This window comes from Podarcis bocagei (genome assembly GCF_964188305.1).
Source record: "Podarcis bocagei genome assembly, chromosome: 2".
Classification (NCBI taxonomy): Eukaryota; Metazoa; Chordata; class Lepidosauria; order Squamata; family Lacertidae; genus Podarcis; species Podarcis bocagei.
Window position 1 is genome coordinate 97,993,884 of NC_138126.1, and position 15,286 is coordinate 98,009,169.

At 41.4% G+C, this 15,286-nt stretch overlaps 1 protein-coding gene across 2 annotated transcripts in view; it reads right to left on the minus strand.

Moving 5' to 3' along the window:
- Positions 1–15,286, minus strand: part of SAP30BP (SAP30 binding protein) — a 31,504-nt gene continuing 16,218 nt past the window's right edge. For both annotated transcript variants that reach the window (XM_081185120.1, XM_081185119.1), the window contains 8 exons: positions 12,633–12,675; positions 5,500–5,588; positions 4,217–4,308; positions 4,005–4,065; positions 3,241–3,292; positions 2,771–2,829; positions 1,776–1,857; positions 1–1,067 (listed from right to left, as the gene is read on the minus strand). In XM_081185120.1, the coding sequence (XP_081041246.1) occupies positions 886–1,067; positions 1,776–1,857; positions 2,771–2,829; positions 3,241–3,292; positions 4,005–4,065; positions 4,217–4,308; positions 5,500–5,588; positions 12,633–12,675 (660 nt within the window). In that variant the 3' untranslated portion in view covers positions 1–885. The remainder of the gene's footprint in view (positions 1,068–1,775; positions 1,858–2,770; positions 2,830–3,240; positions 3,293–4,004; positions 4,066–4,216; positions 4,309–5,499; positions 5,589–12,632; positions 12,676–15,286) is intronic.

Here is a 15,286-nt window from a genome sequence, read left to right on the forward strand (position 1 = left end):
AAAAAAATGTTTTTATATTCCAAAGTTCAGTTACACAGGTAAGAAAGCTTATACAAATCAACAGCATCTTTGTCATTAGAATGGTGAAAATGGCAGCATTATTGCAATTATACAGTTTGGTACCTATGTCACTAACATGCACACTGACATTTAAAGGGGGCAAATGAGCTCTGGCACCAGCTTACATCTGTAGAAACTACTTGGTGCTTCTTTCTGTTTCACAAGCTCCTTCTCCTCAGTAGAGTCCAAATTATGCGCAATGGTTCTCGAACGGCTAGACATAAACATCAGTGTTGATTTGCAGTTTCAAATGTCCAGGCTTTCAGCCCCAGATGACTGAAACTAAATAGGAGACATAAGGGCAATCCACACAAGTGTCTATCATGGTTTGCATGAAAGTGAGCCTATATACAATCAATTCTTTATGACTCTTACAATTATCTGCAGGAAAACTGAATAAGGCACCCCTGCCTGTAATTGCTGGAGGCAGAGATGAGAAGCGAGAGCAAGTAGATGTCACTTAGTATTGAATGGTTCACAGTGCAACTGATTGACTTCAGTAGTTTCTTGCTCAAGTTCTCATTTCACAGAGTTCAAAGGATCCTAAGACAGTCACAATTATAATACAACATTTAGTGAACTAATATTTACACACTGACATTTCATTGCACGCAACTCAGTAAGGGGCAGCTCCTCCAACAAAGAGAGCTTCTTCACGCATAGATATCTGTTGTGATTATGCATAGCCACCTCCTCCTCTTCTTGTGTGTCCATTTTTTAAACAGTCTTTCGTTTTTGCACCAGAAGGAGAGTATCTCCTACCCCTCTGACTTCTGCAAGTGGTGCTTTTGGCATGAATCAAAGTCAGTCTCTTCACTGCACTCGTCATTGCTTTGCCTTTTTCACTATGGTGCCAACTGCAGAGATCACCGTTGTTTTGGAGCCGCTTGCACTGGTTGTGACAGTTACCACAGCTGGCAGTGTTGCAGTAGTAGTGAGAATGGTGGGTTGAGCTATTGTTGTCACAGGAATGGCAGAATCCCACTTGCTTTTCCTCTTCTGTGCATCTGTGTATGTAAAAAGCAAGCATTAATTTCAGCAGCCAAGATCAGACAAGATGCTTTTTGTCACTGTTCCTTGAAGAGCAACCCTTAAATGATGACGCTTTCAGCCATTCCATGCTGACAGAACCAACTTACATGCTCCAAAAAGCATGTTGCACAGCCCTCCTATGACTGTCCCAATTTAGAATTCTGGTAGCAGAATGCATATAACTGAATTATTTCTTCATATCAGTAACCCCCTATTAGTGAGAGTCTAGTACATCAGGGAGAAGGATTCTACTAGTCCAAGGGTGGCCAACTCCCGAGGGACTGTGATCTACTTTCAGAATTAAAATCTGGCAGTGATCTACCCCCCTTTTTTCCAAAATACTTCTACCAGTGTCTATCAGCATGCTTGTTCTGGTAAGAATGCTCAACTTCTGCAGATAGGATTACATAAGATACTTAATTTTACAGTTTCATGAATTCTGTTCTAAGTTACTCAGTTTGTATTGGCTGCAGAATCAGAGTTTTCTGCTTTCATAAAAAAAAAAAATCAGATCCTGTAGTTTTTGGGGGGCAAACTTTTCAGGTGCCAAACATAATTTGCAGTTTATTTGCTCTCTCACAGTAAATGCCAAAAGGAAGAGACATATGAAGATTCCATGGCTTTTGTGTGTTCCAGAGTTAAGATTCCAGAGTTAAGATGCAAAGTCATGATGTTTAACTTACCACCACCTGCAGTGCTGGCTGTTGTGGTGGTTGTAGAGGGAGCATTTGTTGTTCCTTTCTTAGTGCCTGTTACAAACTCAATCTAGAAAAGAAGTGGAAGCAAATCATATTCTGTACTTAAGATACCTATTCGTTGGCATTAGGAACATGGCAAAAAAGGGTTTATGAGCAGGACATCTTTGTTGACTGTTGAAGACACACAACTATATAAGTTGTTAGAGATTCAATAAATGAAAACACAGATATAACTAGCTGCTAGTAGTTAATAAAAGCTTTGTGTGTGTGTGGGTGTGTACACACCCACACAGCAGACAAGGTAACCAACTCCATCTTCAGACTCAGATGGAGCGATTTTGGAGTGACAAATTCTAGTCCTTCTCTAATCCCATAAGATACTTCAAATAATGAGGTTAGAATCTCACGTTCCTTCACTGTACAATTTATGCTTCTGCAATTCATGTCTCTACATGCATGACTTACATGGTCTGCATTACAGATTACAATCTAGCAACCAGAGAAACCACAGTCTGAGCACACTTCTCCAAGTCTATGATCATGGGAGAAAACAATATCACAGAGCTGGGCACTTATTACAGGAAGGGGCAAACTGAATGACGGAGACAAAGAAGTTAGCCACAGAAATATCTGCTGCCAGAAACCTCTAAACTACTATGTAAAGGGGTGTGCATGTCTTGCTAACTATTTAGGTAATGTACACAAATTCAGGCCTCTCCTAATTAAGTCTGCTCTGTTTATGATGGATAGCAATGGGGTGGCTCTGGATGAATGCATAGATAAATTGTGAAGTATCACAAATAACATCTCATGCTCTTGGTTCAAGAATACTGGAAACCCATATAAAAAGCAAATTTCTGATTTGCTCAGTGTGACTAATAGAAATTTTGTGATTGGGTGGCTAAGCAGTTGGATTAAGTTCAGTAGAAGGAGCACATATCAAAATAATTTCTCTATATTTTGAAGTTATAATCTGGTACCTTAGTTCGCTCCTTCTTGGCCTTTTCCAGCTTGTCCATTTCAATTTTCTGTGCTTTCGCTGGAAATAGAACCACAGAACAGTGAGCACACTCAGTAGATTCAACACCGCAAAGCAATTCTGAATCCCTATTAGAGCTTCCCATGTCAGGAGGATCAACAGGGCTACAACACTTAAGAAGATACTGATAGCATGGATTCTTAAGTGTGCCTGCTTCCCCCCCAAAAAATTTCAGTGTAGAGCCCTTTCCAATAAAAATATTCTCCCCAGGACACAGCCAACAAGCAGCTAGTTTCTTCCCATTCAGATAAAGGGGGGGGGGGAATGGTATAGATCCTCAAGTACAGTGCTTTGAGCTCCTTAAAGAAAAGGCACTGTACAGATAAATAGGTTCAATTAAACCATCTCTGAAGTTCCAGAATCATTCACAAACACTAGAGAGAGTATCAAAACAAAAGCTGGATGCAATACCTAGTGCCTCATAATAGGAGTCCTCAGACCACCCATGAGGATCAAACATGTCCTAAAAGAGAAGAGAAAGAAAAGTTATGTAAATATGAATTTTAAGATATACAATCTATCAAGTTAGAAGATAAAGCTCTTAATTCTGCATTCCAGTTTTGTTTATTTCCTTAAAAAAAAAGTCAATATATAAAAGTTTATAGACGTTACAACATTATCCTAACAACTAGAATCTAAATGGGAAAGAAAGGTGGTGCTAAAGGACAGAGAATGATGGCCAGGGGATTAGCTGTCACAGAACGTTCATCCCTTAAACGTCTTGATCAGGTCATGTACTTTGGCACAACTATGGGGAAGAGTAACTCAGTAACAGTAGAACGTTGAGACTGTACTAAATTCTGTGCAGAGGGTATTTAGCCAGAACTGCGTGAGGTGAGAGTGGGGGTGTGTTCACTCGCCCCATCCCCTCTACTGCATCTTCGTCATGGCTAGGATCCTAAATCATGCAAAGTTCCAAACCCACGTGTTTATCTTCAAATGCGTATACTGACAGAGCTGGATGATGGGAAGGGACGGGACCAGTGAGTATGGTCCTGCTCTCCCCCTCATCAATTCTAATGGTGTGAGGTATTAAAGACAGGAAACTGCTTGCATTCAATGGACTGTTTCATCCAGCTGTCCAAAAAACCTGGAGAATAGGAACCTATTCTCACAGACGTCAGGAATCCCATCTAACATCCCCCCTCCCCACCCAAGTTATTTGTTCCACTCACCTTGGGGTAATTTGTGCCAAGTTCATCAATCGCACAGAACTGGATCAACTTTTCATAGATGCTGAAATAAACAATCAAAATACATTATTTTTCAGCATTGCACATCTTTATTCATGTCTAACTAGGCCCTCCCCTCACTGAAGAGGTTAAAAATATAGAAGAGGACCATATGTAGCTTGTGGAACCCTTTAGATGCAACCAGACAGTCTTACCTTGGGTTGCGGAACTCTTTCTTCCTTTGAATGATATAGTTCATGTCCATGCCCTCTTTTATCTTCCTCTCATACAGCTTTTGTATCTTGTCCTACACAGAAAAGAGTCATAGAATCAATACAAAGCAGTGGCAATATTCCAGAATGCTTCACAGCAAACACACATGTATTGAAAGAGAAGTTAAATGGCACACTCCCGTCTGCCCAAACGGGTTCTTTTACACTTAAAAGCAATATACACACCTTTATCTGTTCTTTATGTTATTATTATTATTAATAAAATTTTCTATACTGCCCTTCATCTGAGGATCACAGGGCTCTTTACTATTTAGAAACACAAAAATACATACCATAGTTAAAAAGTAACACAAACCCTCCCCCCCCCCCAATTTAAATGGCCATAAATTGTTTAATGAGCCAAAGGCCTGGGAGATGAGGGATTCGCCTAAATATATTTGCCTAAAGACACAAGGCAAGCTTCCCTGGGGAGAGCATTCCACAAGCATTGAGCCACCGCAGAAAGGGCTCGTTCTCATGTTGCCAGCCTCCGGACCTCTTGTGGATGACGATCACAGGGTCCAGGTTGGTTCATATAGGGAGAAGCAGTGCTTGAGATATTGTGGTCCTGAGCTATTTAAGACTTTATAGGTCATAACCAACACTTTGAATTAGGCTGAGAAACTAATTGGCAGCCAATGCAGTTGGGCCAGGATTGGCGTTATATGCTCAAACTATCTTGCCTCGGTAAGCAACCTGGCTGCTGAATTCTGCACCGGCCGAAGCTGATGGGAGGCACTCTGCATCACGGAGGCCACCTGAGCCTCAGGTGACAGCAATGGATCCAGAAGCTGCATATTCACTCATTCAGAGGGTGTGTAATCCCATCAGGAGCAGGGAACCTTCCATCCATTCGGTTTAGGGAACCGCCCACTGACAGTGCCCTAGCTCAAAGGCAGAGGAGGACCAGATTCCCACTATGTCTCATGCCCATTTTAGTTCTCCATACCATATTGTACACCATCCCAGAAGGCTCCTTGACCTTCATGAGTGGATTTTCAGGGGGTTGGGTAGGGCTTGGGGTAGGAAGGCAAAGGTAGGAAGGCCTTGCTCAGCAAGAATATGCAAATTCAATAATTATTTGTAAGGCTGGCTGAAACAAAAAAGGTGGTTAAGAACACCAGCAACCTTTGTGGAATTTTGAGTTACAGTCAAAACCTCAACAAGATACAATATATGACATGGGTTACAGAAATAGGATTTGAAAAATGAAAAATGAAGCTGACCTGTAAGTGGTTGGAACATCTGCCAGGGGGTTCTGGAGGAATTTTGATCTCATCAGGAGACATGTTTCTTACTCGCTCAGAGAAGGAAGCTAGAAATAGAAAGGAGGCCATTAGAATAGCAAAGAGCATTAAAGAGATTTAAGCATGTTAAGTTCCTGTACTTCTGATCTTAAAAAGAAACAATCCCCTTTTTGTCAGTGGTTTCTGAAGACTGAGAAGCAAGTGCATTGGCAGACATGCAGGAAACTGGAAGCTCAATGCTTCTATCTTTAACGCAATTCTTCAGCTTTAATTTTTTGGGGAAAGTGTTTTTCATATTTACTATCATATATTATTAGCATTGGTTTAGATCACGATGACAACTGGTTCATATGCAAGGCACAGTACCTAATAAATGCAACAACTGCTGATTATTCTTAAAGCAAATTGCTAGCCACAGACAATTATTGTTTAAACTTTGTTCAGTTTAAGAACTACCACGGGAGCATCGAGAAGTTTGATCAGTGCCTCTTGCCAGTTAAATATTTCACCCAATATTGATGACCAAGAATTTTGGCATTGCAATTATTTCCAAAATCTGCATTTCAAAATATGATGGTTCTAAACTTATGTGGGCAAATCAGTTTTTAAAAGGGATAAGTGAAAGCCTGAAGTTTATCAAAGAACTGAATGCAGCAGAGAATTGTTGAGAGAGAATTGGAACAAGATACAGGTCAAATGCTGAACATTTCTTGTTTAAAATGTATCACAACTGCCAAAATAGGGGCATAACCTGACCAACATGCAGCAGCGTCCAGGTTTTGTTCTTAAATGCATGTGGGCTGTTGGTGATAGAGAGAATTAGACACAATGTTTCTACAAGTACAGGAAAAAGGCTGCTCTTCAAAAGGACATTATTCCAAGGCGACACTGTGTACCACGCTCTTGTCCCTTTCCTTGGCATCAGGCTCTGCCTTCAGTCTTGGCCTGAAAAGCTCAGACAATATGCCGTTTGTGAACGAATGCTTTTCTTTGAGCTTGAAAACAGGCTGCTACTTAAAAAGTGGGCAGGGTGGGGGCATCCATCCTGGAAATCCCTTTTCCACTGCATTTTTCCGTTTTTTAAATAATATAATAATAACATGATTAGAACTTTCCTAGTTTTGGGGCAGTAATGTTTACATCGTAAACAGCATCTGTCGGCAGAAAGATTTCCCCAGTAGCAGGCAGGCACAACCAACTGTATTACACTACTTGCTTCCAGTTAATATTAACTGAAAGACTGACTCTTATGTCCATCAAAGGATGGAGGGGCAAAATATTCTGCTACATTCCTATTACTCTTATCGGCTCTGAACCTTTTGAAGACAGGACGGCTGTACAAACATGAGCATATAGAACTGTCTGAAGACTTAGCCGTGCATCTGCTTCTAGCTTTTTACCACTGGTGTCTTGTCATGTTTGTATCCACCGTAACCAAAGGCAAACAAACACCTGGGCCTCAGTTTAAAATTCTAATTCTGCCTTCAGAATTCTGCAATTTGGGCATCTCCCACGCCCTCCTCTCCAGCACCATGCTCTTCCATTAGGATGCTATTTAGGGTTAAGTTTGCTAGCAGTCAAAAGTAACAAAGAAATGTCCTTTGGCATTTCCAGAGAATGTGCTTCTGTGAAGAATAGAAATCTTGCCAACATCCCCAGAGGAACACAGTTTGGCTCCAGAGCCCCTTGACAACAAGCTACGGACTTGTTATAGGTTACAAAGCCAGTGATGTGAGGGGTGTGTTCATTTCTAATTAAGAACGTCTCAAGTACCAAGTGGTGGTACCCGATGTTTCATTACAACGGAGACCAGACATCTGAGGGAAAAGGTGATTTTTTAAAAGACTTTAATGAAGTCAGATACCCAAACCTCATGTGCAATTTAAAGCTAGCTAGGTATTAGGCTTTTGTGTTTTCTTGAGGGTCCTTGTTAGGCAGGAAAAGGATTTAATACTGTTCTACAGAAGACACTGACGGGAGCTCAGGGAATGGCAAACAGTGCCAGAAGTGGCATGCTAGAGAGATGGCATTTACAATTAGGCAGCAAATACTGTTAGTTTCATCTATATATGTTTTCCTCTAATAATTTGGTTTGGGATTTTATTGCATCCTTGCACATGCTTTCTAAATAAATCTAATCTATTTAATGAGCTTCTTTGGTAGTGAATAGGTTAATATTTTAACACCTGAAATTTGGTCGCTCTCCTATGATTGACTACACCAGAGCTCAGTGTGTAAGGGAATCAAGAAGCATTCTTTTGAGACTTAGCTTTTTATATGGCTGAAGGTTTGTTTCAGAATTCAGACTTGTGCACTTTTCACTATCCCCCTCCCCATTCTCAGCCTCGCTCTTTTCTGTTTTAAGATTATGTGCCACCTTCTCTCCGCATGCCAATCTGCACTCAAGAGGAAATGGTGATAGACTTGTGCGTCAGGCGCTTCTTATAACAGCAACAAAAGTTAACAAGAAGCCATAAAAAGTGCCCCAAGGGAGCCCCTATACAATCTCCTGAGTGACACAGAAAGATAACCAAGAACCAATTGTTTATCAATGTACTGAAATCAAGGCGGTAGTCTCAGGAATAAATTTTGTTACAGCAGGTGTGAAATGTACAGTGGTGCCTCGCAAGACGAAAAGAATCCGTTCCGCGAGTCTCTTCGTCTTGCGTTTTTTTCGTCTTGCAAAGCAAGCCCATTAGCGGATTGGCGGATTAGCGCTATTAGCGGCTTAGTGGATCAGCTGATAAGCGGTTTAGCGGGATCAGCTGATAAGCGGCTTAGCAGATCAGCTGTTAAGCGGCTTGGGGAAAAAGGGGAGAAAAGGGGAAAAAAACCGCAGGAACTCGCAAGACATTTTCGTCTTGCGAAGCAAGCCCATAGGAAATTCGTTTTGCGAAGCACCTCCAAAACGGAAAACCCTTTCGTCTAGCGGGTTTTCCGTCTTGCGAGGCATTCGTCTTGCGGGGCACCACTGTACAACATTGGGGTGTATAACACCTGCTGCCTTCACCTTAATTCCACAATAAATGGAAACGAATATATGTTGCCAGGGCGCACTTTCAGACATTTTGTGCGTTATACAGCCTGTCATTTCCCCCAAAGATCAAATCCACTTTTGTGCCAGTCAGGTGTGCTGACCTGACATTGGTTGTACCGTTTGACTGGGTGTGTGCGCCCGCTGGCTTCCAGCCTAAGGCGTACTGCAAGGGGAATGCAGGAAGCTGAATATCAGCATGATTCACCATTATAGGCACACCCAACCTCTGGCTTGTGAAGTAAATAATTATTCATACCTTGAAGCTATGGTTTGACTAAGGGCTTGGCTAAGGCAATGGAAGCCACAGGGAACATATACCAATAAGCTGGGGCTAAATCTACAACTGGAATTGTATTGCTAGAATACAAGCCATATATATAAGGAACCTGATCTGCCCAGTTGGCTTTTTACCCACAAATCAGACAGGCATCCTTCTCCTTCCTTAGTAATCTACTGGCCACTTCAAGGGTTTCTATAGTACTACATCACCTTCCGGTTCTTTCATCTTACGACCAGCCAAAAACTTTTATTGTCTTACTTCCCTGTCCATCAACAGGGCCAGGTTTTTCTCTCAATTCAAAAAGATTTACAGTTCCTCTTTGCTGCCTCACAAAACACGAGCATTTTCTTGGAATGCTAGTGCCTTTAAAATCCTTCCTCAAAATACAGCCTTTAATGCCTCTTGTACGCCAAACCATGCATGCTGTGAAGACCAGAAGCTTTGCACTGGGGTTGATACAAACAATTACCCACCATGGGGAATCATTCTCATATGATCACATTTAAAGTGTCCTAGTGGCCACTTGGCTGCCCAAATCCATCACATGTCTAAATGTGTAGCAGGGAGGCTTTTGACACCATATGTGTCCCTAGCCCATGGTTGTGAAAACCAAAACACAGAACTGGGATTGTACAATTGTCCACAGTTGGCTATTTGACATGCCATGAATATGGATGAAAATCCCTAAAGAGATAACTGACTCCAGCTAAGGTTCTGAAGCAATTTAAGCTGCTGGCTGGCCTTAAGGACAAATGCAGTGGTTCCTTGCTTGATTCTAGACTGCAAAGGATCCGAACAAGATCTACAAATTTTAGCTAGTACCTCCAGCATACCAAAACAAGACAAAGATCTGTAGTAAGAAATAAGGAATTAGCTCATCTAATTCTATCATTATGCTTCTCAATTATGTTTATTATGCCAATGAATTTCTGAAGGGAAGAATAATGGAAGAAGTCTCCACAACAATATTGGGGACTCCTTTTAAGTTTCTGTTTTTGCCAAAAGGCTACAAGAGGAACTGAACAAAGCTAGTTTTATTAGCCAGGTCAAAGGTTTGGAATTAAGACGGCCATAAGCTTACCTACTATTACCAGTAATTCACCCCACTCTAAGGGCTATTTTAGATCATGGACTGGAATACAGTGGTACCTTGGTTTTTGAACGTAATCCATTCCGGAAGATTGTCGAGTTCTGAAACGTTTGATAACTGAAAACTCAATACGGAAGCCACGTGGCATGTTCAACTTCCAAAAAGTGTTCGAAAACTGAAGCATTTACTTCCAGGTTTACGGTGATCGAAAACCGAAACGTTCGTCAACAGAGACATTTGAAAACCGAGGTGCCACTAGTATTAAATGGATTAAAGTGAAACTAGATTGATACTAGGTTGCTTTTATTGATTGGTTATAATTAGTTGCCATTAGACTAAGCAGCATCTCCCACCCATAAAAGGGAGGTAACAACAGGCTGGGGGAACCCCAAGGTTTGCTTAAGTATTTTTAGAATAAACTCTAAGCAGAGATGGACTGATCCCACCAACAATGCAGTAAGGATTGAGTCTGCTCAGTGGGTATGGAATGCTGACCATTGGGAGTGGGGAAACTGAAGGATGGGAAATAAAGGATGGTTATCTTGAAGAGGAGCGCTGCATCACATTTTACTGCAGGTTCACCACTTACGTAGTTATAAATCTTCTACAGGGTATCTGTATAGAGCAGCCTTTCTCAACCTTGGGTCCCCAGATGTTGCTGAACTACAACTCCCATCACCTCTAGCTAACAAGGCCAGAGCTCAGGGATGATGGGAGTTGCAGTCCAACAACATCTGGGGACCCAAGGTTGAGAAACACTGGTATAGAGAGAGGGTCAACTTTCTTCTTCATTAAATAACGCATTCTGCAATTGATCTTGCATTGAATAATAAATAGTGCTTTTAAATTATTTTACACATTTACAGCCAGCTGGTGAACTGCAGCCAAGTGTGCAAAATCACTCTGAGACATTCCCCCGATTCTAACCCAAAAGGAAGCATCATTTATATACTTAAATCCTCTTCAGTCTCAAATGGGATGGGCCAGCTGTAACTTCATGCCTGGGAGAGAGGGTGTTCGTTATTTCCTGGCAACTAACAATAGAACTGTAGGGAAGTATATGAGGCATCAATATGCCACTGAGTCATCCAATTTTGAAAGGCCACTACAGTTACTGACTTCTGTTTGTGGGCTCAAGAATGCAGAACAAGATCAGCACATTCTGATCTTTTCTAATCTGATACATTTGCAACTCTTGTATACAAGCTCTAGAGTACTGCGTATATTTTCATATACACTGAAAAACTGCTATACAATTTTGCATATATGCACATGTCCAGATTATCAAATACAATGAATTCCCTGGAAATCATTTGTTAAGTGAGCATTTGCATAATGAACCAATAATTTCCATTGATTCCTATGGCAAAATTTGTAGTCCGTTCCCGAACAAGGGTATTTGACACCCAAAAGCCCCCCCCCCCCGAAAAATCTTATGACTCCCCCTCCATTCTTTAGCCAACCAGGAAAAGGCAAACAAAGAAGTAAAAAAATGCTGTTTGTTCAGATATCTGATTCTGTAGTGTGTATAGCAAGGTCTGGGTACTAATTCCTCACATTTGGATAAGTGAATTTCCACACAGTGAACATTAGTAAAGCAGGACCCGTGTGTAGTGTGAAGAATGAACCACATGATGCTCTAACTCTAAGACACTGAGACATAATGCTCTAAGACACCTGCCTACTTGAAAATTGCTGGGGGTCGTGGGCGACAACCTAATGATTTTTCTGCTAGTTGTAGCAATTGGAATGTGCTGTCCTAAGTGCTGTATGATTTTTAATTGCATTTTTACTGACATGCTATGGGACACCTGAATCTCACACATCAGAGTTTGGGAGTCCCTGCTCTAAGGTACATTTAGTTGCTGCATCAGAAAATCCTTCAAAGAAGCAAGATGCAGCCACTAGTATCAAAACCACAGTTTATACAGGTAGCATTTCCTATGAATGGGAATGAATGGGAATAAAATGTTAACAAATGTGACCAATTCAATCTGTGCCTATACAGTCGTACCTTGGTTGTCGAACTTAACCCGTTCCGGGAGTCCATTCAACTCCCGAAATGGTTTGAAAACCAAGGCGCTGCTTCTGATTGGCTGCAGGAGCTTCCTGCACTCAATCGGAACCTGCAGAAGCCACTTCGGTCGTTCAGCTTCCAAAAAACGTTTGCAAAGTGGAACACTCACTTCCGGGTTTGCGGCGTTTGGGAGTCAAAACATCTGAGTACCAAGGTGTTCAAGAACCAAGGTACGACTGTACTATAGAGTGCTGAGCATAAATGAAGTGGCTGGGAAGTTTTTACGAACATTTTTACCCCTTGGGAAATGAGCCTCCTTTGCTTTGCACTTAAGTAAAGTATTGCAGTATAGAGGATTGGTATCTGCATACAAAAGCTGAAGCCTTCCCTTTTAGCTGCAGCACTTTCCAAGGGACAAGCATGCCAAAGCAAATGTTCCTTGGCCTGACAATGGGGGGTGGCTTCCCTCTTTCCCCTGCTCCAAAACCTAAGCAGCAGCAGACTGGAGAACAATGACTGCAATGGAAGTTTTCCATAAATGTTTCTGCTCTTCTCAAAATGGTAACCTCTGGCAACCTCCCAAAAACCCAGCATATCCCCAATACTGTATCATATGCCAACCAAGAAGAGCAGGAAGGGCAAGGAAACATAGACGAGAACAGGCATGCTAGAGCTTGTTCATACTCACCAACTAGTTCTTGGGGATCTCTCTTCTCCAGTTCTGAAAAGTCCTAAACAAGAGAAAAGCAAAAGTTGTAAGTACAATAAGCCCTTTAAAACAGGTGTGCACTAGCCAATCCTACCCTACGAATTACAGATGGGGAACCAGTGGCTCTTCAGATGTTACTGATTTACTAAGTTCTCCCATCATCCCTGACCACTGACCATTTTGACTGGGACTGATGGGAATTAGAGTCCAGCCACATTTCAAAAGTTACAAGCGCCCCACCAGTGCTGTGAACATGCTTTAAATACTAACATTATACGAAGACTTTTATAGTATGCATGTGTCACAAAGACACAACTGAAAAACTTTGAGAAGACCACTATATATTTCAACTGAATTGCAAATATGCTATAACTCAATTTCAAACTGGGTCACATAACAAGGCACATTGGGCTGGTTCACACACACACTCTGTAAAACTGTGTTTTAATGCGATGTCCGTGAGCCAGAGACAGCCTGCCTGGGACCTGCATGCTCCCCCTCTACTCTCTTGAGGGACGGAAGAAGCACCTTCACTAATGTTTCATTTCACTTTCAAAGTATTCTGGCTTATTATGTATGTGCCAACCCAATATCTAGCAACTGCACCTCTCACAGTAATCAATACCTATGATTCCAGAGAACTATTTTTACTCCAAGACAACTGTGGTTAGAGCCCTCATGTCACTATATTGTCAGAAACATGGCTGAAGTTAATACAATGTATATTCTCAAGTAGGTGGCTGCCCTCACCCAAATCTTCCATCATTTAAATAATGGATGTCCTCCGTTTCTATCCAAAATAGTGTTAGAATTATTAGATAAGATTGTGGGGGCAAAAAGAAAGGACAGAAGTGTTGTTGCATCCGCAGAGGTATCTCTGCCAGTGGGAAAACTTGATTGGATACAACTTTATGTGCATATTCTTGTTGGTAAAACAGTAATCAGTCAATACAGTGAATCTGGAAGTGTACTAAGAGGAAAAGGTAGGTTTCAAGACCAATTAACTTAGCTCCTTTAATACAGAGTCAAAGGGACACCCACAATAACTGCACCTTCACATTTACATAGAGTGGCAGACCAAGGAGGTCTTGAAAGGGAAGGTTTTATACCCAGGATACTCCTGAGAAATTAAGTCAGTGCAGATTATGAGAAGCCAGAAGTGTCAGGATGAGGGATGCAAGGCAAACAAAGAGAAAGGGCAAGCATCAAGAAGCACAAGTTCCTATTAAATTAACCTTAGACAAAAAGAAGCAGACATTGGGAGCTCCATCCTCTCTTCATCGAGCAAGTCTTTCGTAATTTGCCAAGACTCTGCCTGAATGCCCACAGGTCCTTAAACACTGATCCTATTCATTCAAGTAGACAAATGCTGCCTGCTTGTTGGCTAGCAATGCAACTGTGCTACTATAGTTCCCTTTTCAATTTTAGGTGGGCAAAAGTAATGGCTTTTTGGGAAGCCAGGGTTCAGTTAGCTAGTTTGGAAATCTGCTCTGCCAAATCCAAGATGGCAATGTACACATTTCTAAATGCCCATAGTGTCCCTAGGCCGGCCTTAGGGGATTACAAGTTCGTGGTTTGTTTTTTTCCTATCACTAGCAACAGTGAAGGGGTTTTTACAGCCCCTTTGCTAAAGAACACTATGTAGCTACAAGAAGCTTTTGTTTTTTTGCAAAAGTGCAGTGAACTGGGCTGCTATTTCTTCCTAAGGCTGCAAAGGCATTCTTCAAAATAGTCTGCCATGTGGAAACTTATGCACAGTGAACTGATGAATAATTAGAACTGCTTTCGCCAAAAGATTTATTTAAATCCAGAATGTAAGAGGAGCTTGCTGGATCAGGCCAGTGGTGCATCTAGTTCAACATCCCTGTTCTCACAACAGCCAACCAGATGCCTGTGGGAAGTCCAAAAGCACAACCTGAGCGCAACAGCACTCTCTGCACTTTTGTTGAGTGGCAACTGACATTCAGAGGCATACTGCCTAGGAGAGTGGAGGTAAACATAACCACTGTAGCTAGTAAGCATAGAAAGCCTTATACTCCATGACATTTATATCCAAGTAAAGGTAATGAATATATGATAGAAGAAGTGGATTCATAATGATGTTGAACTTTATAGAGGTGATCAAGCTGGGGGGGACAACTGCATGTCGGAGAGCCATCTGACATCTCCAGGCTGCCTTTGAAATAGGGCTGCAATATGAATAAAGGTGTTTTAATTAATTAATGGCAAGATTTTAGTTCATTAACACACAGAACTATTTTTAGTACATATACACTTTAAGTTAATATTTCTGATGGAAAAATAGAAACTTGTGTCCTGCCTGCACTCTTGCTTTTGGCTTCAATTTGAAGCACTGAAACTATAGGAAAGTATCAAATGTCCAAACAGAACAGAGAACTATTCAATATTAGAAAAACACAGATACATAGATATCTATGTGTGTGATTTTGGAAAGTTACCAGTTTATGGTTTTCCAGTAGACCAAATATAGTTCATAAGTGCCTACAAAGTCTTCAAAATCCTTGTTTTAAAGGAAGACTTTCACCAATGAATGCCACATTATGAGAATCCTGGAAGCTGTAGTTCACCCCTCACAGGGCTACAATTTGCAGCACCCTTAAACTACAGTTCCC